Below are 21147 nucleotides of genomic sequence, written 5' to 3' on the forward strand. Positions count from 1 at the left end.
TTCCCAAGTTCACTGATTCTCCCGAATGTCAACTTCCTCAACCAGGACCACTGTAGTAGCTTCCCAAGTTCACTGATTCTCCCGAATGTCAACTTCCTCAACCAGCCACTACAGTTCCTATTAAACTATGCCCGAGTTTCAGATAGTGCACATTTCCATCCTTCTTTTCCTATCAAATTCGAACTCTAACATTGTACAATCACTGTTTTGGCATGTCTGAATTTTTGGAGGAATTTCATGTTTCACATGCCAATTTAAAAAGTTGCATATATTTTCAAAAATATATTCTAGACTTCAGAACAGAAAAAATACAAAATAACTGGCTGCCATGGATATAAATCCATGCTAGCCCAATTCACACAACTTAGCAAATTTAAAAACCAGAACAGAGAATTAACGTTACCAGTTCATTTTCCTTAGAAATCCTGATGCCCCAACTTAAAAACTAAAGAGAAAATTAGCCAAAACTGTCACAATGTCATATATTTGCAATGCTTTCAAAGCCCAACAGTGATTTTAAAAAGAAATTAAACAACATGCTCTCATTGAATTTTTAAAAATCTATACAATTCAAGCTAATGAAATATTTTATTATACATAGTAAAAGTGGTGTTTATTTAAAAAAAAATTCCAGGCCCAGATGTCTGTAGGAGTACATTAGGAATGGATTCCACTCGAGTATAAGCAGCAAAACTACTGAATGAAACCACAAATCCACCAACTCCTTACAGCAAATGCTAACACTCACCGAGGCTTGAATTCCTGTGGCGTCAGTAGATATATTTTAAAGTATTACAAACATGCTTATGATGCATAGGAAGATGGAGAACAAAAGATGCAGTTGCATACCATGTGGACTCCCAAATTTTCTAATTTACAACTTGTTAAGAAGGACACTATACAAAGAAAGTATTTTAAAATAGTGTATGATTCACTGGTGAGTTTTTTACTCAAATAAATACCAAATTTTGCCATTTTAATGTCACAATGAAATTCAGTTTTCAATCCAAGAAGAGGGAGAATCAACTGAGGTGTGGTCATGAGTTCAGGGTTATATATATATTACAATCTGCCTTATAATACACTTGTGGCTTTCTGATAAAAATAACTCAGGGACATATGGAATTCAAGCTAATTTGCGTAACTGTCACAAGAAAAAAGCATTAGATGCATTTCTGAAATAAGTATTCTCATTTAATTTCAGAATCTCAGAATAGCAACAGACCTTGGCCTTGTTTTAAAAAGTTCAGTTAGACACTAAGCTAGCTAAATAACCTTACAATGAAGGTTTCAACATAACTGGTATAGAAAATGTTTTCCCTCTAATCTCAATCTTACAGAAGCGGAAGAGGTGAAAGGAAAAGGTAGACAATTTCTTTAGCAGCATATATGGCTAAGTCCATCAACCACCTTAATTAGAGTGTCTGTTACTGACCCCACTAAAAATAACTGGGCTAACATCAAAAGTTGCCCCTTTCATAAGCCAAAGACAATTTCAGGGTGCTGGCAAATAAAATACTTTTGAAATATTTCAAAACTCTTTCAAGATAACCCAGAGGAATACCTCTTCACTGTAAGGAAGGAGGAACAGAGTAAAAGACTCACGCTAAACTCATTTCCAATTCTCTGAACAAAAGCAATAAAAACAATGGCGGATTAGCTAAGCTCTGTGCTCTAACCAAACTAATCAATTACTGTGATTTAAGTGGCAACAGCCCAACTGACGGGCAGCCTGACAGTTCAGAATACTTTCGCAATAATTGTTTTTTTTTTTTTTAACGCAAAGACACTAAAACAATCTGGTCATGCAATTTTCATTTATGCATTCTGCATCTCTTTGCCAATCTTGTAGCTAAGGATCTTGTTCCAGTCGATCTTAGTACGTGTAACTGGCAACTGTCGACGTAAGGCTTTGAAGGTAGTGTCTGACATCGTCTGATAATTCTCACTGATGGCAGTCTACCAACAAACAAAAACAGTAGTTAGACATTTAAAGCAAACCACAGACACATCTACTTACAACACAGGGTGTTTTCAGAATAATCTTAAGCAGCCTGTTTCACTGCTTAACAGTGAAATAAAAACCCCAACATGGACTTAAAAGCTATTTAAAAGTAGCTACCGAACTTAAGAACCAGCCCTCAGTGAACACAGATACTTTAGATAATCATACCTGGTATTCATTTTCTGCAGCTTCTACAATCTTTATAAATTCTTTTGCTGTTTGCACCTCATTCTGAAACAAAAAGTAAAAGTAAATAAAAACTGAATTACTGTATTTTTTAATTGACTTTTTTCCTCTAGAGCTGGGATTCAACACAGGAATTTGTGGATGCTAGGCAAGCCACACCACCACCAACCCACTATTTGTAAAGCCATGTTTAAGTTAAATAGTGCAGATGAAGATTATAACAAGCAAAGAAGACAACAGTGTGGCTGGAGCGATGGCTCAGAGCTTAAAAGCTCTTGTTGCAGCCAGGCCTGGTGGTGCATGTCTTTAATCCCAGCCCTTGGGAGGCAGAGGTGGAGGCGAATGGATCTGTATAAATTCAAGGTCAGTACGGTCTACATAGTGAGTTCTGGGACATCAGACATCGCCACTGTCCCATCTTACCTCTCCAGGGTATGATCCATGTCAGTCTCTTTCCCTAAAACGCCCTCCAATGTACTCTGTGCAGTACACTACCCCGTGTCTCATCTGAATTCTTGCAAATGAGAGAATAAAGACTGGGGAACTAACCAGAGCCCAGACAAAAATTCAAGTAGTAATGAAGTATCAATAGATATTTATGCTTTAAAAGTATTGCTGTCAAGTTCTCTAATAATACAGTAATATGTGAATATGATATTTACGTAATGCACTTCTATAGTAACTGTAACAATAAAAATCTTGTAAAGTCCTAAAAACTTAGAACTACAATATAGATCATGTGACTACTATCACTAATTTATTAGCCTGAGTTTTTGCAAAATCTTATAATCAACTTTTTCATAATATCAAATTCCCCAATGATGTGCCATGTGTCTTTATTATATGATCAATATTACAAATGATAATTGCAAATGGCACCTAACTTCATGGAAATAAATGTTGCTGTGACTGGCAATTTTTTGGAAAAGTATCAGCATTAAAAGTAGAAATTTCGGGCTGGAGAGATGGCTCAGAGGTTAAGAGCACTGGCTGCTCTTCCGGAGGTCCTGAGTTCAATTCCCAGCAACCACATGGTGGCTCACACCATCCGTTATGAGATCTGGTGCTCTCTTCTGGTGTGCAGATATACATGGAAGCAGAATTTTGTATACATAATAAATAAATAATAAAAAAGTAGAAATTTCCTAAACAATAATGAAAATATTAAAAATAAAAAAGGAGGTAGACCTGATAACCACACCAGCAATCCCAGCACAAGGGAGGCTGAGACAGGAGAATCTGGAATTAGAGGATGGCTTTGAATCTACAAGAACTCATATCAAAAAGGTGCTATTTTTTCTTCTCTGGTAGCATCTGGCCTAACATACTCATAAATGTTTCTTAAAGCTAATGCTTCTGTAAAATTAGCATTTACAATATACTGGTACTTTAGTATACAAACACAAATGTCTTAAGGAAAATGTCAATGTTAGTATCTTGGAAGTTAAAAAAAATTCCACAAGAAAATAGATGTAAAGACAATTACATGAACAGTGAAGAACTTAAAACGTATGGTATTGTTGAAAAGTTAGGTACAGGATCAGGCACTTATCTTCCTGACCTTGATTCAGGCAGTGGTTTCTATTACTAGGACAAAAAGCACAAATGATAGAAGAAAAAAATGAATACAATAAGACTAAAGTTTTGTTTTGCAATGACTTCATAAGAAAGCTGAAAAGACAAAACACAGAAAGGTAAAAACATTTACAAATCAACTGATCCCAGACAAACATCTAGAATACATATGAAATTTACAACTCAATAGCAAAAGCAATTAAGAAATCAGCAATAGGGGCTGTTGTGAGATATTTGTACACTGTATAAAAGTGTACTAATGTGTCTGGTATAATAAAAAGCTGAAAGGCCAATAGCTAGGCAGGAGGTGTAGGCGAAACTTCCGGCAGAGAAAGAGGAAGTAGGAGGAAGTAATCAAGAGCAGGGAGATGCCACTGAGACTCGAGTCAGACACACAGAATGAAAGGAAGGTAAATGGGTAATTTAAGTTATAAGAGCTAGTGGAACAAGCCTAAGCTAAGGACAAAGTTTCATAATTAATAATAAGTCTCTGTCTTGTTATTTTGGCTGGCAGGAAAGAGAAAGACTTGTTACAAATGTGCCCAATATGAGGCATGTATTTCCAAATAAGACCAGAGAAAGCTTAAAAATTACCAAATACACAAAAAAAAAATAGCCCAACACAGCTTCCTAGTCCTGCAGTCTCTCATAAGGGCCACAGTACAGAGATGCATCTTCTAGCAGTTTTTAAGGTTTTGGTCATGCAGACAGGAAAGGTTACAGATACAAAGTAAAAGCAGGCTGAGACAGAAAAAAATCTCTAAACAGATTCCAGTGTGTTCAACAACATGTGAAGGCTTAAGAAAAAAAGAGAAAAAGGGTATAGATAGTCATAAAAGATAAATAGCTCAAAACTAACAGTCTTCATAGAAGTAAAAGAAAAAGAAAAGAGTAAGTCACATAGGATGGGAAATATAACACAGGGAGTTTGGAGCTAAGGTGATGCTTTGTTAATTTCAATTTTTTGAGTGCTAATGCTGAGAGACACTGGATTACAGAGGGGACTGCTGAATTAAACCAGCCTATGTCTTGGCTTCAAATTGGAAGTCAGACAATGTGGGAGGGGTTGTGTCTTTGTTTCCATAGCAAACAAAAAGTTACGGTTCTCTTCAAAATCAATAAAGATCAAATTTGATCGGGGAAGACCCCCTGAGGATCTTGGCTGCAGACATGAGGGAAAATTCCAAGAAAGACTACAAGATAGGTGCTGGATAAGCTGATCCCTCAACATGGGAATAGCTCTGAGACTGGATAAGACATTATAAATCTGGTTGGCTAGAGTCCTCATGACTTATTATTACATGCCATCCTTTCATATGGCACGGATAGAGGTTTGGTTGTACAGTCCAAATAGATTTGTAAGTTGACAGATGCCTTTTACCTACTCAATCAAAAAATCTTTAACTAACTTATGTACACCACACATTCCCTACTTGTGTTAATGTAGATATGTATTTATGTTACCTTAAAAAATGTGTATGTATTCAAAAAGGAGAAAAAAAAAACACCAATAAAGACAAGCTGCCCATGTGATTCAGCCTCTCAGAATGCCTCTGTTCCTCAAAATTCTACATCCAGAATATTTTCAAAGCTGCTAGCTGGGATGGTTCAGGCTCACAGACTACTCTAGCCAGGATGTCATATAAGCCCTGAGCGTTCCCATCACACAGAGACTGGACAGCAAATGATACAGTTAGCTCTCCCAGACTTGAACATTATGCCAATTTTCTCAGGATCTCCTAAAGATGTTATCACCCCGAGACAACAGGAAGCAGTCTAGAGAGCATGATGTCTACATTCCCAAGAGGTGGAGCGGGTGGTTTTTGGTCATTTTGTGGGCTATGCGTCCATTGTTTTTGTTTTTGTTGTCATTGTTTTGATTGTCATTGTTTAGAGGAGTTGGTTCCAAGTTGTTATTGGTCATGGTCAGAAAAAGAACTAAATAAAGGAGATGAGATTCAGGGGTCTTATTCTAAAGGGGGAAAGAGAGGATCTGAAGGGGAGATATCACTCAAAGTCAACTGTAAAGTTGCTGCTTTACAGAAACATTAGGTTACTATATGGTCATTTTGGAACTGATACTTACAGACACTGTGAGGGAATCTTGTATATCTTTATGACTCACTAGCTGAACATTACCATCTTCATAATAGTGAACCTGTTAAAGAAAGAAAACAAAGCAAGCAGATTACAGAAAGATGGTTTCTAGGACACTACCATTAAATCAGCAGACATGACTACCAGTTTCAGCTCAAACGCAGACTTTCCTGGTGGGCTCCAAACTTCCAACCAAGTTCCACCAGCCTTAAATCCAAAAGACTAAATATTCCTGCTATTATTCAACCACACAGGGACTGTCATCGTTAGCTATTTTACCTCACAGCTATTCTATTGGTGCCCAAATCTGAAAGGTCTAAAACTCATGAAATCTGATTTCAAACTTCATGTTCTCAACTTCTGTTTTTGGGTCACTAAATAAAGGAAGAGGCACAAAAACATATAAGGGCAACAGAACATAAGATTAGAAAGTACACCAAAGTCAGATGGCATAGCTTCAGCACTGTTCATATTTATTACTTTACAGCTTTAAGCATAAAGTTAATTTTCACAATGGGTGATACTGTGATGTGTGAACCCAAACAAAGATCAGCCAGTACATTCCTTCAACTTATATAGCAATATTAATATTCAAACAAGAACTACTTTATTTTAAATGCACTCCTATATATTGGAATTTACATTAACAACCAGAGTTCAGTTTTAGTGCATTTCAAACAAAGGAGGTATTTAATAGTCATATGTAATATAGTAAGATATGTATATATTATTATACTTCGCCTAACTCCATTCATTTCAGATCACAGAACACACTCAACTCAAATGCTTAGTTGAATAAACTGTATGAAGAAGAGACTAAATGGCAGCATCTAATTTTAGCTCTGTTTTAGAAACTGTCAGCTATTCTTTCGGACTTTTAATGACTAGGGAATTAAGTGACAGGTTATTTAAAAGACTTACAAAGAGCACTACTTGTTTTTCCCACTGCCCTAAAAGAAAATCTTGAAAGGTTATGGTGTACTATCAAAGTATGAGCTGCTTAATTATGTCTTAGTTCAAAACCTTCTAGAGATCCTTAAATAATCTATTTCATACCTGAATTTTCAAGATGCCAACCACCTGTGTGGTGGAAGGAGTGACTGTAAACTTCCACTCTGACCTCCAACGACCATTCCTTAAAAATAAAAACAGCAGCTGTAAATAAGGGTAGGGAAAATAATTTGAATCAATATTGTTTCAGGTTTAAATTTAATGCTACAGTGCGAAAGAAGATTGGAGAAAGACATTGGATACAGATTTTATAGCCACTGAAATACTCAAGAGATTTCAAAGTTTAGTTTTAAGACACATTAAATCTTTACCCAAGAAAACACAGACATAATAAATAGAACTCAGAATTCTAAAACTAAAGCTTCAAACACAATTCAAAACTACCATAATTGCTTTACTATTTGTGTATATACATTTATTCTGTGCATGTGTGTGTGTATCCATGTGCCACCTTATGCTCGTGGAGGTCAGAGGACAACTTGTAAGAACTGGTTTTCTTCCTCTATTCTGTGGATTTCAGGAAACACATTTAGAGCATCAGGCTTGGAAAGCAAATGTCTTTACCTGCTGAGTCATCATCTGTCCCTAAAACACCCAAAAGAGAGTTTTAAACTATTTCAACTTTGGATGTTGTACCCAAGGAGGCATCCACCTCTTTTTTTTTGAGACACCATCTCTCAATGACTCAGAACTCACCAAGTATGCTCAGATGGATTACCAGAGAACCCCAGGGGTCCACCAGTTTCCTTCTCCCTAGCTCTAACAGTGCACCATTGATCGCCCCTAAGGTGTAAATCAAACTCAGGTCCTCATGAGTTACCAACTGTCTATCTTCCCAGTCCCGTAAGAGATTTAAGAAAATAACTGAATTTTAAGTATCATGGCTTATCCCCAAACACAAATGGAGCTATCTGACATTTACCAAATGACAAAAAGTAACAACAAATAATCAGTCAGGGTTTGCTTCCTGGAAAAGATAGGTAAGGTTGCCTTTTCCAACAGTAGGGTTAAGATTTCACACAAAAGGTATCATTTTCAAAAAGGCTTTTGGTACAGGTGTACAAATTAACATATTCACAGCAAAAAATTAATAACACACAACTGATTTACTGCTTTCATTCTATTTTTCTGACAATTCAGAATGATTCAAAGAGTTCTTCAAAAAGGTCTTACTATACTGAGTAACTATACCCTTCTCTCAAAGTAAATAGTCAACATGTCCTAGTTTTCTCTAATAGTCTATATCCTTTTTATTAATTTTCTAATTGCAAATATTGTGCCTTTAATTAATATTTACGAAGCTCCTAATACTGCCAGATATGAGGAAACGTGGTGATTTGAAGTGAAACGTGAGAAATTCTTAGGACTAGCTTCTCTTCTTGGTTTTTGTTTGTTTTACAACAGAGTTTCACCAGGAGCCTAGAATCCTGGAATCCTGCAATCCTCGTGCCTTGGCCTCCTGAGTGCTGGGATTACAGTTGTCCACTACCAAACCCAGCCTAAAGTTTACTTTTTCTACAAAGTGAAAATCATTTTTAGCTTCAAAGATACAGTATTCACAGTGGTGATTTACAGAAGAAGTCAGTATGCAAAATGAAATAATAGGAATAGATTACTCAAGAGAGTTAATGCATTTACTATAGAGTAAAGCTCAAGGGAGTTTTACTTTGAAAGCTAGTAATACATTCCCCAAAAGAGTTATAAAGCATAGTAAGAATTTTTATTTAATAGTTCAAACTAGGTAGTTGATTTTACTTTTATTTCCCTGGCACAAAAAATATAAACAGTAACTTGCTTTAAAAAAAAAAAAAAAAAAAAGATTTATTTATTTATCATTTATACAGTGCATGCCAGAAGAGGGCACCAGATCCCATTACAGATGGTTGTAAGCCACCATGTGGTTGCTGGGAATTGAACTCCGGACCTCTGGAAGAATGGTCAATGCTCCTAAACCCTGAGCCATCTCTCTAGCCCCCAAAACAGTAACTTTCTAAAGATTTACTGGTTTAGGATTATGGAGATAAGATAAAGAACCTCTGTATGCCACAATCTATAGGAGGCTGTAGTCTGTCGTTAGCCATATGTTTAGATATGGATTATGGATCTGCATTTCTCCAAATAGTCTTGATTAAATGTAACCCGGCATTTATCTCTGACATGAGTAAGTAATGGAGGAGTCTTGGGTTAGGATCCAAATTGGTCTAACTGGGGTTACTGACACTTTACCCTCAAGAGTATCTACAAACAATTTGGCTAATGAATCAAAACTAATATACTTGAAAGGTAAACATTTTCATCCTATTTACTCTCTGATATTCATAATGATTACCAAAAGAGGGTCCATAACTAAGATTTCACTCAATTTGAACTAGTAAAAATCTTAGTGAACCTTAGAATTTTGTAATACACAATTTCAGCATAAAATTCTACAATTTTCTGAACACCTGATCTAAATAAGGCAAATCAATATGGGGAAGGCAGAATTTTATACAAACAACTGCTGTGCATGCAGTTATAAAGCATGATTGTAATTCTACCTTTTCACACTGTCCTTTAAAATAATGTCCACAAAAACCATCTAACCTAAAGTTCCCAAGTTTAAAGAAGACTCGTGGCTCTTAGTTTTTAACATTTCTGTTCTCTCTTGAGTAAGCCTCATACAGGAACACCCCGTTCTCAGCATGAGCAGATGGACCTGCCACCTGGTCTGCTTGCAAGCACACGTGCTTGCTCAGGTTGCCTGTTCCTTCCCCCATCACTCTGCTCTCCTATACTCTTTGATAAATGCCATCAGATTCACTGCATTCCATTATGAAACATGTTATCTTTCAAACTCTCAAAGGGCAATAGTTTTATGTATCAAGTTTATATTGCTATTAATCACACACAAGATACAGTCTGAGTTACATGGAATAGAAAGACAGATAAAATTAAGGACACAAAACTTTAACTTACCAAAAGTTTTTTGCTTGAAACTGATGGCTTTCTATGCATGCAATAATGGTTTGTTGCCCATCTATTTTTTTGCCATACACCTATTGGCAAAGAAAGCAAGAGCAACATAGAGTTTACTTAGTGTCACAGAATGTCTAACTTTAAGCATCTATAAGATACTGTAGAAAGTGGGCATAAGCTGCTATATAGTCATTTTAGGTTAGATAGGTAAACAGAACCAAGGCCATGTGGCTTCCCAAGCTTGCTCAGATGCCTGAACTCTATCCCAATTAAATTTCTGAAGGATTCCAAGCGGGTTTTTTTTTTTTCAGGATCTTATCTACATTTCTAAAGATCACTATGACTCACCTCTGCACTCTCTGTACTCTGTGGGGGCAGCTGACCTGAACATCAGGGAACTCTTGCTCCCCAGACTGATAGATCCAGACCCCAGGAACATGGGTTTCTGTGAGGAAACCTTGGACATCTACGGGACCTCCTGTAGTAGTTCAGTACTTATCCCTAGCATAGGTGTGGACTTTGGGAGCCCATTCCATATAGAGGAATACTCCTTGAGCCAAGACACACAGGGGATGGGCCTAGGCCCTCTCCCAAAGGATACAATAGACTCTGATGACACCCTATGGAAGGCCTCACCATCCAGGGGCAGCAGAAAGGATTTGTGATAGGTAGGGTTTTAGTTGTGTGTGTGTGTGTGGGGGGGGCGCGGTAGGGGAGGACGGGAGGGAGAAGGGAACGGGGATTGTCATGTAAAACAATCTTGTTTCTAATTCAAATAAAAAAAAGTTGAAAAAAAAAAAAAAAAAAGATCACTATGACTTTGGAGAAGACCAAATTCTGGTGAAGAGTCTATCTGGATACAAACAATCCTAGGGGGAAAAAAAAATTTCCTACTCTAATTCATTTTGAAAAAAATAGACATAGGTTAAATCAATGAACAAGTAACATTAAAACAACGGGAAATAAAACTATAAAATACTTGAAATAATTATCTTATTTGTTCTAAGATTTCTGTAACTGAATTAAAGCTAATTCAAGCTAAATAGATGAAACATGGACAAAAGACTAAAAATAGCATCACCATTTTCTTGTGTCAGTCAACCTTTTGGAGATAGAATATATTTCTAGAAAGGTAAACACTGTTTGAAGAAAGAACTTTGGAAGCTATGGCTGCTGTACACATTGCTTTAAATTTCAGGGGATTATACAGACTGCCACAGATGTGTAAGAAACAAAGGAAGAACTGCCCACTGGTGACTCACCGTGCAGACCCCGTTCGGATAATGCTCTTTTACATAAGCTCGCAGTGCAGTCTCTACTGAAGTTCTCCAGGATTCAATAGCATTCTCTGCTTCGTATGGCCTTGGATCAGTTGCTTCCTTTCTTAAATGATCAAATTTGAAACAGATTCTGTTTTTTGGATCCAAAAACTTTCCATTTCCCAAGTCTCCATGTTCTGTTATCAACACCTTAAATTTTCAAATGAATTTAGGGAAAATATATTAACATGGATGCACAGTAACAGACACTTGTTTAAGCCCCACAAGGACACCAGAGATATTCTTAATTAGTGTGCATTAGAGTTTCTTCCAGTACAGTTTCTGGATACTAAATGGGAAACTGACTATCCAGCCCTCTATCTATCCCCTACCCACACAATGAGCCACAGTTTACTATTTCTGACAACCAAGACCCTGCCAATCTGACAGTTTTAATACAGTGAGGCAGCTCTTCAATCCTGCTTTGTTTGGTACCCAGTCTTCTCTGTTCCCCAGCATGTGCTTCTGTTTCTTATAAACTAATCACCATTAGTAGTTTCTAAAACTTTAAAACAAAATTTATACATTTATGTACATTTAAGAAATATATGAACAACCCTTTTATTTTGTGTCTTACTTAAAACACACACACACACATACCCCCCTTTTCTCCTGTAGCTGTCCTAGTCTGTAAGTACTGACCCAGGACAAGACTTTCCCATCCCTCTGATGTAAATCATGCTGACAACATAGGATGTAGCTTTTCTAAAATTTTTGTGGTAATAAATGCCACATTAGATAAATATGTACACCTATCTATCTACATATCTGCAGACACACACGGTTTGTGGGCCACTGTTTTCAAAGAATGATAAAAATGCATATACAAACATACATTTTTATGACAACTTGTTGGGCTGGCTCAGACCTTTAGCTTAAGATGAAAAGTACCGAAGACATAAAGATGGGTGACCATATGAGACCCAACCTCAATGGGGATAAGGAAACTGAACATTCTACACTTCCTCAGAAGTCTGCTGATCCCTTGTCTCAACAAAACTTGATCACAGACAGTCTCCTATCATCTTAATGGCCAGAGGAAAACCCACCCCCAAAACCTGATGCAGTTCCTTTGCCTATAACAGTTCCTTTTACTTAATGTTTTCCTGCAACATTCCTGCCCAATTAAAAGCACTCCATAAAGCCCCAAACTCCTTTTTGGCAATGCTACGTTCCCTTCTCTTGGGAACAGCGTGTCTTCATCTGAATAAATCTTTGCCTTTCGGACAAGACATGGCTCTGGTGGTCTTGTTCTCTTGTTAAGCCACACATACCTAGATTTTTTTTCTCAACACAAACCATCTACAGAAATCTCTTAAAGGCTACCAGCTATCTCTCACCATTCTCTTTAATGGTTGCCAAATATGCCATGGTGTTAATATAATTCAATCCACCAATCCATTAGTGGTGTCATGTCTTTATTTCCAAGCGTTTTACTTTCTAGAGAAAGGCAAAGCACCATTAAAAATGGTGAAGTATTATTGTAAATCCTTAACACTGTTCTTATTTACAATGGATTCTTTTTAAGCTTTATGTTTTTAAAATTTATCCATTTATTTGAGGTTGTTTGACACAGGTTGTGGTTGTTTGAGACAGGGTTTCTCTGTGTAACCAACCCTGGCTGTCCTGCAACTCACTATGTAGATCAGGATGGCTTGAACTCAAGAGATTCTCCTGCCTCTGCCTCTCCAAGTGCTGGGATTAAAGGTGTGCTGCACCACCACCACCACCACCCCCGCCCCCAGCTAACTTTTTAAACTTTAATTGACATATAGCAATTATGTCAGAGGACAGTTTTGCTTTGTTTTTTGTTCTTTTAGAGACAGGGCTTCTCTGTGTTAACAGCTGTCTTGAACTTGCTTTGTAGACCATGGTGGCCTCGAACTAAAGAGATCCGATAGCCTCTGCCTCCTGAGGGCTGGGATTAAAGCTGTGCACCACCATGCCAGGCTTAGAGGACAGCTTTTAAGAGCCAGGTCACTTATTCCACTGTGGGTTCCAGGAGTCAAAATCTGGTCATCAGGCTTACACAGCCAAGTGCTTTTACCCACTAAGCCATCTTATTGGTCCTTATTTGTTACTATGCTTAAATTTTTTAAAACTATAGTCATGTGTGGAATTAGTATACATCACTTTTTAAGAAATTTTTTGGTCTGAAGTATTGAAATTATGCCAGCTTGTTAAATGACTTCAGAAACCATTAAACATTTTAAAAAGACGTATTCTCTAATTCTGCTAGAGATTTATCTAAAGAAAACCATTGTCAATGTTACCAGGAATACAAAGACAATCAATGTAGTATTGCTTGCAATGGTAACCAATTAAAAAAAAAAAATCAAAAGACCAAAATCTCTGGAGAAATGAAGTAACAAGTATACATATATATCTTTAAAAATATATTTTAAATTATGTGTATGTATGTTCGTGTAGCTGCTCATGTGAGTGTAGATGCTCATGAAGAAGAAGTTATAGACAATTGTTACTCAAGTGGTTGCTGGGAACCAAACTTGGGTCATCTGTAAGAGTAGCTAGTCCTCTTAACTACTGAGCTCTCTAATGTCAAACGTGTCATACGTGTATATTTTCCCTTTAGTTACAAACTGCCTAGTCTTACAGTTCTTCCCTTAAACTTTTATTACACAGTAATGCCAAGTACAAGCAACCAAAGACTTCAAGACCTACAGATTTAAAGCAATTATTTTATAGGAACCTTATTACTTTATGTTTTTGAAAGCATGGTTATTCAATGTAGCTCAGGCTATCTTGGTACTCATTATGTAACTAAAGCTGTCATCTAATTAATGGCAATTCTGCTGTCTCAGCCTCATAAAAGCTAGAACAACAGGTGTAAGCCACAATACCTGGTTAATGATAAAAGTGACTTTCTGATAAATGACCATTTCAATTATTTTGTCAGTAAATGTGTATGGTTAAAATGAGTGTAATATTAGCCGGGCATTGGTGGTGCACGCCTTTAATCCCAGCACTCGGGAGGCAGAGGCAGGCGGATCTCTGTGAGTTCGAGACCAGCCTGGTCTACAAGAGCTGTGCACCACCAGGACAGCCTCCAAAGCCACAGAGAAACCCTGTCTCAAAAATACCAATAAATAAGTAAATAAATAAATAAAATAAGAGTGTAATATTATACCATGTCACAATTCTTCCAAGAAAAATTTTTTATAAATAAAGCAAAAGCAGTATAATTTGGTGTTTTATGAAACATACCTGATCTTCATAGCCTTCAATTTTTACGGGTGTAAACTGGTCCAAGTTATACTGTGCAAATGCACTAAAAAGAAAAGGTCCAATTATTTACAATCATACTAATATTCTTAAAATCCACCTTCCAGTGAATCTACACTGTACATGTTGAGGTTAATAAAACTGCAATTCTCTTACCTACCTTTTGTTAACTATAGCTAAAACATAGATATGGTTGTTTTAAAAACCAAGTAATGTTGTACAGCTTTTGACTTGGCAAAATAAAATATAATCAGTAAATATAAGTGGCCTCTTATTAAAGTACCTGAAAGCAATGATTAACAATATACAATGTACATAAATAATTATTTATGAAATTAGTAAAAGGCTAGTTACTGTGATACTCAAATAGTTCCTATTGCCAAAGGTCTTATAGTCGAATACGAGAGAGAATACCCAATGAGAATACCTAGCCATAGCAAAAAATAGAAAGTAATATTCAAGGGTTACCAATACATTTTGGAGGAATTACAATGTTAAGGCAAAAGTAAAAACAAAACCCCTGGGATAATTAAGCAGGCTCAGTCTTTTAGAAAGTGGGAGATGGGTCAGTGGGTGAAAGTGCTTCCTGCACATGCATGAGAACCTGCATTCAGATCTCTAGGATCAAGTAAAAGACACAGCACTGTCTGTTATCCCAGTGGTGGGCAGAAATAGGCTGATCTCATGGGTTCACTGGGCAGCAAGCCTAACCAAAAGTGTCAGCTTCAGGTTCCGTGCAACACCCTGTCTCAAAACATAAGGTGGAGAGCAAGAGAGAAGGAGAGCTCATGTCAATCTCAGGCCACACATACACACATGGGGAATTACATTTAAATATATACATGCACACACACGAGAGAAGGATAGGGAGAGGAGGGGGGATAACAGGAAGAAAATTACCAGTGGGAGTAAAGGATAGAAGAGGGCCAACGTCCCAGAGAGCGCTAAGCAGGTGCTCACTGGCATTTACTGAGTTGCATTGGAAGATCTTTTGAAATTGTTTTTTATCATTATGCTTGTTTGTGTTGGCAAGGAGGCTTGTCATTCTGCATGTATGGAGGTCAGAGGACAACTCTATGGAGCTGGTCCTCTCCTTCCACCTGTACATGGGTTCAGGAAACTGAACTTGGGTCGTCAGGCTTGCATAGTTGGATAGAAAAGCACCATTACTCACCAAGCCATCTCACCAAAGCCTGGATAGTCTTGAAGACAGAATAATTAGTTTGAGTGGCAAAGCATAGTGACAGATGTGCCTCTAAAGATTAATGTTGCAGTAGTACATATGACAAATCATGCAGTGAGGTAATTAAAAATAGAAAAGCTGCAAGGATATCATAAAAGCCCATAGCAGAAACTTAGCTACAAAATGGCGAAGCAACAGACTCAAGAAGGGCTCTCTTATAAGTTAAGAATAATATACTTACAAGATAATTAAGTAACATGTATGTAGGAAAGACTTAAGGTATGAAAAATGATATGCAAACTCCAACGGTGTCCACTAAACTGATACTATTGTATATCTAGGAAATTGTCTCTACTTAACAGAATGATATTGAGCTTTAAATTTTAAGACTGTATCTATTACAACAGGAATAAATATAAAGACACCAAAGTAAAACTAAATCACCACCTCTTGAAGTTCCCAACATAGCATTTTAAAAACCAATGGTAGCGAACACAGAAGTGCAGAGATGGGAAGTCAGAGTAGCTACTTGCTTTCGACTTTCTTAACACATAATTTTCTTAAGAACAGCCTCGATGTGGTCAGGCTGTCAGAATTTGTATACGCAATGCCCACAAAAGGCTCATGTTCCACAGCTGGTGTGGCTACTGTGGGAGGCTATGAAGTTTGAGGAAGTGAGAACTAAGCTGGTGGAAGTAGGCCACTGGGCCATGGCTCTGAAAGCCATATTCATCTTCTGGTTCTGGTCTTGCTCTTTGCTTCCTGGACCTTTGAACAGCCTCAGCTACATGCTCCTGCCACCATTATTTTCTCACCACTATTTACTGGAACTCTCCTAAATCATGAGCTAAGCTAAATCTTTCCCACCACAAGTTGTTTATACCAGGTATTTTATCACAGTAATGCAGAATACCCAAGATACTCGCCCTACACGTAGTTACTTCAAAGGTATGTTTGTAAGTTGAATCACTTAGAGTTTAGCATTTTTTCTAGTAAAAGCCGTATTTTAAAAAATAAAAATACTATAAAATGTAAGTAGCAATTTAGTAGTAGGTCTACCCAAAGCTTTTTACTGCCCATAGCATCAAACCTCGTGAATTTTTAACCTGGCAGAGGAGTAGGAAGAAGAGTAAACTTGAAAAACAAAGTATGTGACAAGTAAATAAAGTAAATATGACAAGGCAAGTTTTATCTACAACACTTACAGCAAATAAATGGTACAGTACAGTGCAAAAGATACTCAATAATGTAGCAATCAGAATATAGAGGTTTTCTTCCAATCTTATCATTAACTAGTATGAACCTCATTTACTCTTAAAACTAAGTTTGTACTAGATGACTTCCAAAGTTCCTTCCAATATAAGTATCCCATTCAGCATCTAAGAATCAGCCAAATGGCTTAGGGAGACAGCTCAGTAGTTAGGAGCATATACTGAACTTGAAGTAGCTCCCATGGGTACTTGAAGTACTCATGCTGGGCAGCTCACAACTGCCTACAACTACAGCTCCAGGAGATTCAACACCCTCTTCCATCTTTTGTGGGCACCAACACTCACACACACACATCCACATGCAAGCATACCCACATACATATAATTAAAAATAAAATAAACCCTAATTTTTAAATTCAAAATGGAAAAAAGTGTTCTTTCTTTGGGTTCTGAAGGCCTTTAATATGTCTCTAGTATCCTATTCATTTCATATGGTTTTCTATAGGACATGTCTGAATCTAATGAAAAAATTCCTACAGGGCTTGCTGATTTCATAACAGCAAAGCCTGATACTTTCTTTTGTCTGCTGAATAAAAAAGTATTCAGAGGTATTTCATAGTGTTCTAGATTTAACATGACAGGCTCTTTCAGCCAGACTGATTTTACTTTGAAACATTCTGAAATTTTGGCTTTTAGTAAAGATGTATCAACTTTATTTACTCTAAAAGAACAATAGTTCTGCTTTTCCTCCTCTTACAAAAAGGGGGAAAGAGAAAGAGAAAGAGGGAGGGGGGAGAGATGAAGCCCCACTGTAAGGGTGGAAGAAAGGAACACATGTAGGGAAGAGATATGAATGCATCAAAGAAATCCAGTATCAAAGACAACTCAAGAGAAACCCCATTTCTGATTATACATTCGCTCCAGAGAACTGGAATGGGAACAGAAGGAGTGTTTTTGTGATGCCTCCTAAACTTAGGCTACACAAGCTCTGGATTGCTTTTTAATAGCAAGTACCATTTCTTTTGAGGGAAAATTCAAGTTGGGATTTGAAACAATGTGTATGTTGTGTATAATGTACATGGTATACCGGTATATGTATGTTCTGTAGGTAAGTAATGTGTAGAGGTCAGAGGACAAGCTGAGGTGTCAGTCTCTGCCTTCCACCTCATCTGAAGTAGGTCTCTTGATCACAACTGGGAACAGCATGCTACCTGGCCTGGACACTTCTGGGGATTCCTGTTTCCACCCCCTATCTTTAACCTCAGGGGCACTGGGATTACAGATGTGTGTTGCAGCACTTGACCTTTATTTGAGTTTAAGATCTGAACTCTGAACCTCATGATCATGTGTCAAATGTTTTATCTGCTGAGCCAATCCACAAGTTGGGACAATTTAAACAACTCAAAGCAAAGTAAGAGAAACAATGATGTCAATGTTCTTTTTTTCAAAACTATTTCAGAAGACAATGAATCAGAGTAATTTGAAGTCCAATCAATGATTTAAAGTATATCTCTGCATTCACAGACACTTTCCCATGAGTTCCAATGATCTCAAATTAACATTTAGTTTTGAAAAACAATACATAGAAAGAAAAGAAAATTTTATTTCATTCTTGTTCCTAACTACCCGTGACTTCTCATTCTAACATATACATGTAAATGTGAATATTTATATAAATAATTGCACAACTTAGAAACTCTATGTTAAGGATTAGTGCACCACTATCATCTTTAAAACATCTTTTCCATCCTAGTCATTTTTTAAATTGAAACATAAAATACTTACTGTGCTGCTCCTTCCCTGAGAAGATTATCATTATTAAGCAATAATCGAACATCTGCAAAACAATGTTGTTTTACATCATTATTTTCTGTTTGAATATTGCAAAGAGTACAGCTTGTTTTATTTAAACATTAACATCTCCCATACACGCAAGATCAAATTACTCTAATGACCAAGCTATCCACAAATATGTACCATGGTATTTAAAATACAAAACAAAGTATTTTGATTAATAGAAGACAAAATTAAAAACAAACAAAAAACCAAAAAAAACAAAAAACAAAGCCAGTTCAAACAGTTGCTGTAGGCAAATACAGTACCTACAAAGCACTAAAGATAAACAGCACTAGAAAATGGTTTGATATGATTTCCAGAAAATACTTAAGACTATGTTTGTTTTTCTTTTTCTTTCTTTCTTTTTTTTTTCCCCCGAGACAGGGTTTCTCTGTGTAGCTTTGGAGCATGGCACTAGCTCTGGAGACCAGGCTGGCCTTGAACTCACAGAGATCCGCCTGCCTCTGCCTCCCGAGTGCTGGAATTAATGGCATGTGCCACCAACGCCCAGCAGGACTATGTTTCTTAGTTTGACAGACACATTCATAGATTTCCAATGAGGTTGGTCTATAGAAAACAAAATTAAATAATTATCACTTTGTGAGCAAATAGTAGCAACAAGCTCCCTGTCATTTCATAGTCTTGCAAGGACCAGATAAATATTCCCACCTTTCTTGACTTTTAGTAGGTTTTATTCCCTTAAAAATAAATAAAACAAGAAAGTTCTTAAAAGGAAAAATTAATACATCAAACCTTAGTGTTATGAATTAAACACATCATGGTGGCTCAAAATGATTCAGTTGCGAAAGTACTTGCTGTAGTAGCCTGACAAGCGGAGTTAGATTCTCAGAACTCATGGTGGAAGGAGAAAACCAATTCATGCAAAATTGTCCATTGACCTCTACACACACACACACACACACACACACACACACACACACACACACACACACACAAAATAATAGTAGTAGTAAGTTTTTAAAGATATTTTAAAGACTCACCATTAAAAACCTCATTAAATTCTCCAGGAGGGGCATGAATGATGAATTTTGCTGCTATACGTACCTAAGACAGAAATAAAGGCATAAATATCTCTGCTAAAATAACAATAAAGCTACATCAATACTACATAAGTTTTAAAGACTATAACATTTCTTTTTCTTTTTCTTTTTTGAGAAGGGGTTTCTCTGTGTATCTTCGTTGACCAGGCTGGCTTTGAACTCACAGAGATCTACCTGCCTCTGCCTCCTGAGTGCTGGGATTAAAGGCTCGTGCCACCACCGCCCAGTTACAGACTGTAACATTTGTACACTCAAACACAAGTTTGTTATTACTGTTTTAGTTAATTAATATAGTTATACCATGCAGGCTAAATGAAAGTAAAATACCTAACTTAATACAGTTAAAATTTAATGTTGTCTACAGATAAACATTTTCTTACAATTTTACTTCTTTTAAACTAAAGAAATTCTTGAAGAAGGCCAAATGTGAGAAAAGATGAAATTAAGCGGGTACACTGATTACTCAAAACTAGGTATGGTGAAGGCAAACATCCCAAAATATGCAATACCCTAAAGGCTGAAAAACTTCTGGTCCTCTAATACTTCTGGTCCTTGCATATCCAGATATGCAACTTTATCAACAAACCCATTCAAAACTACACCAAGTACTCTTAAGATTTAAGAGATGAAAACAACAAACAAAACAAAATCTAAGCAAAATATGTGAATGGATACTTAACCAAATAGGTTAAGCACAAGACATACGCACAAATGAAAAAGCATGCTCAGTATTTCACAAGAGTATGGATAGAGGAATCAGGAAATACTACCCCATGCAAAACCGAAAGGCTAAAATAAAAAGATTGCTGGTGTGGCTTCAAGAGCACTGTAGCTCCCTACTTGTTAAAGCTGTACAACCAGTATGGAAAACACTTGGCACTTCCAATAAAGCTAGGCAAATACCCTAAAACACAGTATCATTCCTAATTATTTTCCCTACACACACCTTACATTCACACCAAAACTGACTCAAAATTGTTCAAAACTGGAAATAATTTACAGCTCAAACATCCACTGGACAAATAACTATGGTACATCTATGTAATATAAATTGCTTAGCAATAAAAAAGGAACTGTAGATAAATGAAACAACTTGAATTAATTCTAAAGTACTCTTTTAAGACTTTATGCATACAACATTCAACCTTAGTACATATGCTCTTTAACCAACACTGGAATTACACATTCTATCAGTCCATTTTAAGTTAAAAATATTTTAAAGTATTTAATGAATCTTACCCACCAAACCACATAGCTTGCCTAGCACAGAGTATACTATAGTGTTCAGTGTTCAGCTTACTATCTCTGTGTTTAACTGGGAGGTAGGGACCAGTCTCTGAAGCACATGATAACACAAATCCCTAGCCCAGGAAAAGATCTAGATTCAAAATCTGAAATAGGATTTTCACTGAGTGTGTACTGCCCTTGCATCAACAAAGGTAAGAAACTGTGAGTAGTCCCATAT

At 36.8% G+C, this 21147-nt stretch overlaps 1 protein-coding gene across 1 annotated transcript in view; it reads right to left on the reverse strand.

Annotated features, from left to right (window-relative positions):
- Nucleotides 1-468: 468 nt before the first annotated feature.
- Nucleotides 469-21147, reverse strand: part of Capza2 (capping actin protein of muscle Z-line subunit alpha 2) — a 34014-nt gene continuing 13335 nt past the window's right edge. Inside the window, exons 2-10 of the mRNA XM_027389944.2 lie at nucleotides 19623-19686; nucleotides 18571-18622; nucleotides 14374-14437; nucleotides 11092-11298; nucleotides 9830-9909; nucleotides 6920-6998; nucleotides 5853-5924; nucleotides 2174-2236; nucleotides 469-1959 (exon numbers count right to left, since the gene is read on the reverse strand). Of these exons, the coding sequence (XP_027245745.1) occupies nucleotides 1819-1959; nucleotides 2174-2236; nucleotides 5853-5924; nucleotides 6920-6998; nucleotides 9830-9909; nucleotides 11092-11298; nucleotides 14374-14437; nucleotides 18571-18622; nucleotides 19623-19686 (822 nt within the window). The 3' untranslated portion in view covers nucleotides 469-1818. The remainder of the gene's footprint in view (nucleotides 1960-2173; nucleotides 2237-5852; nucleotides 5925-6919; nucleotides 6999-9829; nucleotides 9910-11091; nucleotides 11299-14373; nucleotides 14438-18570; nucleotides 18623-19622; nucleotides 19687-21147) is intronic.

Source organism: Cricetulus griseus (genome assembly GCF_003668045.3).
Source record: "Cricetulus griseus strain 17A/GY chromosome 1 unlocalized genomic scaffold, alternate assembly CriGri-PICRH-1.0 chr1_0, whole genome shotgun sequence".
Taxonomy (NCBI): domain Eukaryota; kingdom Metazoa; phylum Chordata; class Mammalia; order Rodentia; family Cricetidae; genus Cricetulus; species Cricetulus griseus.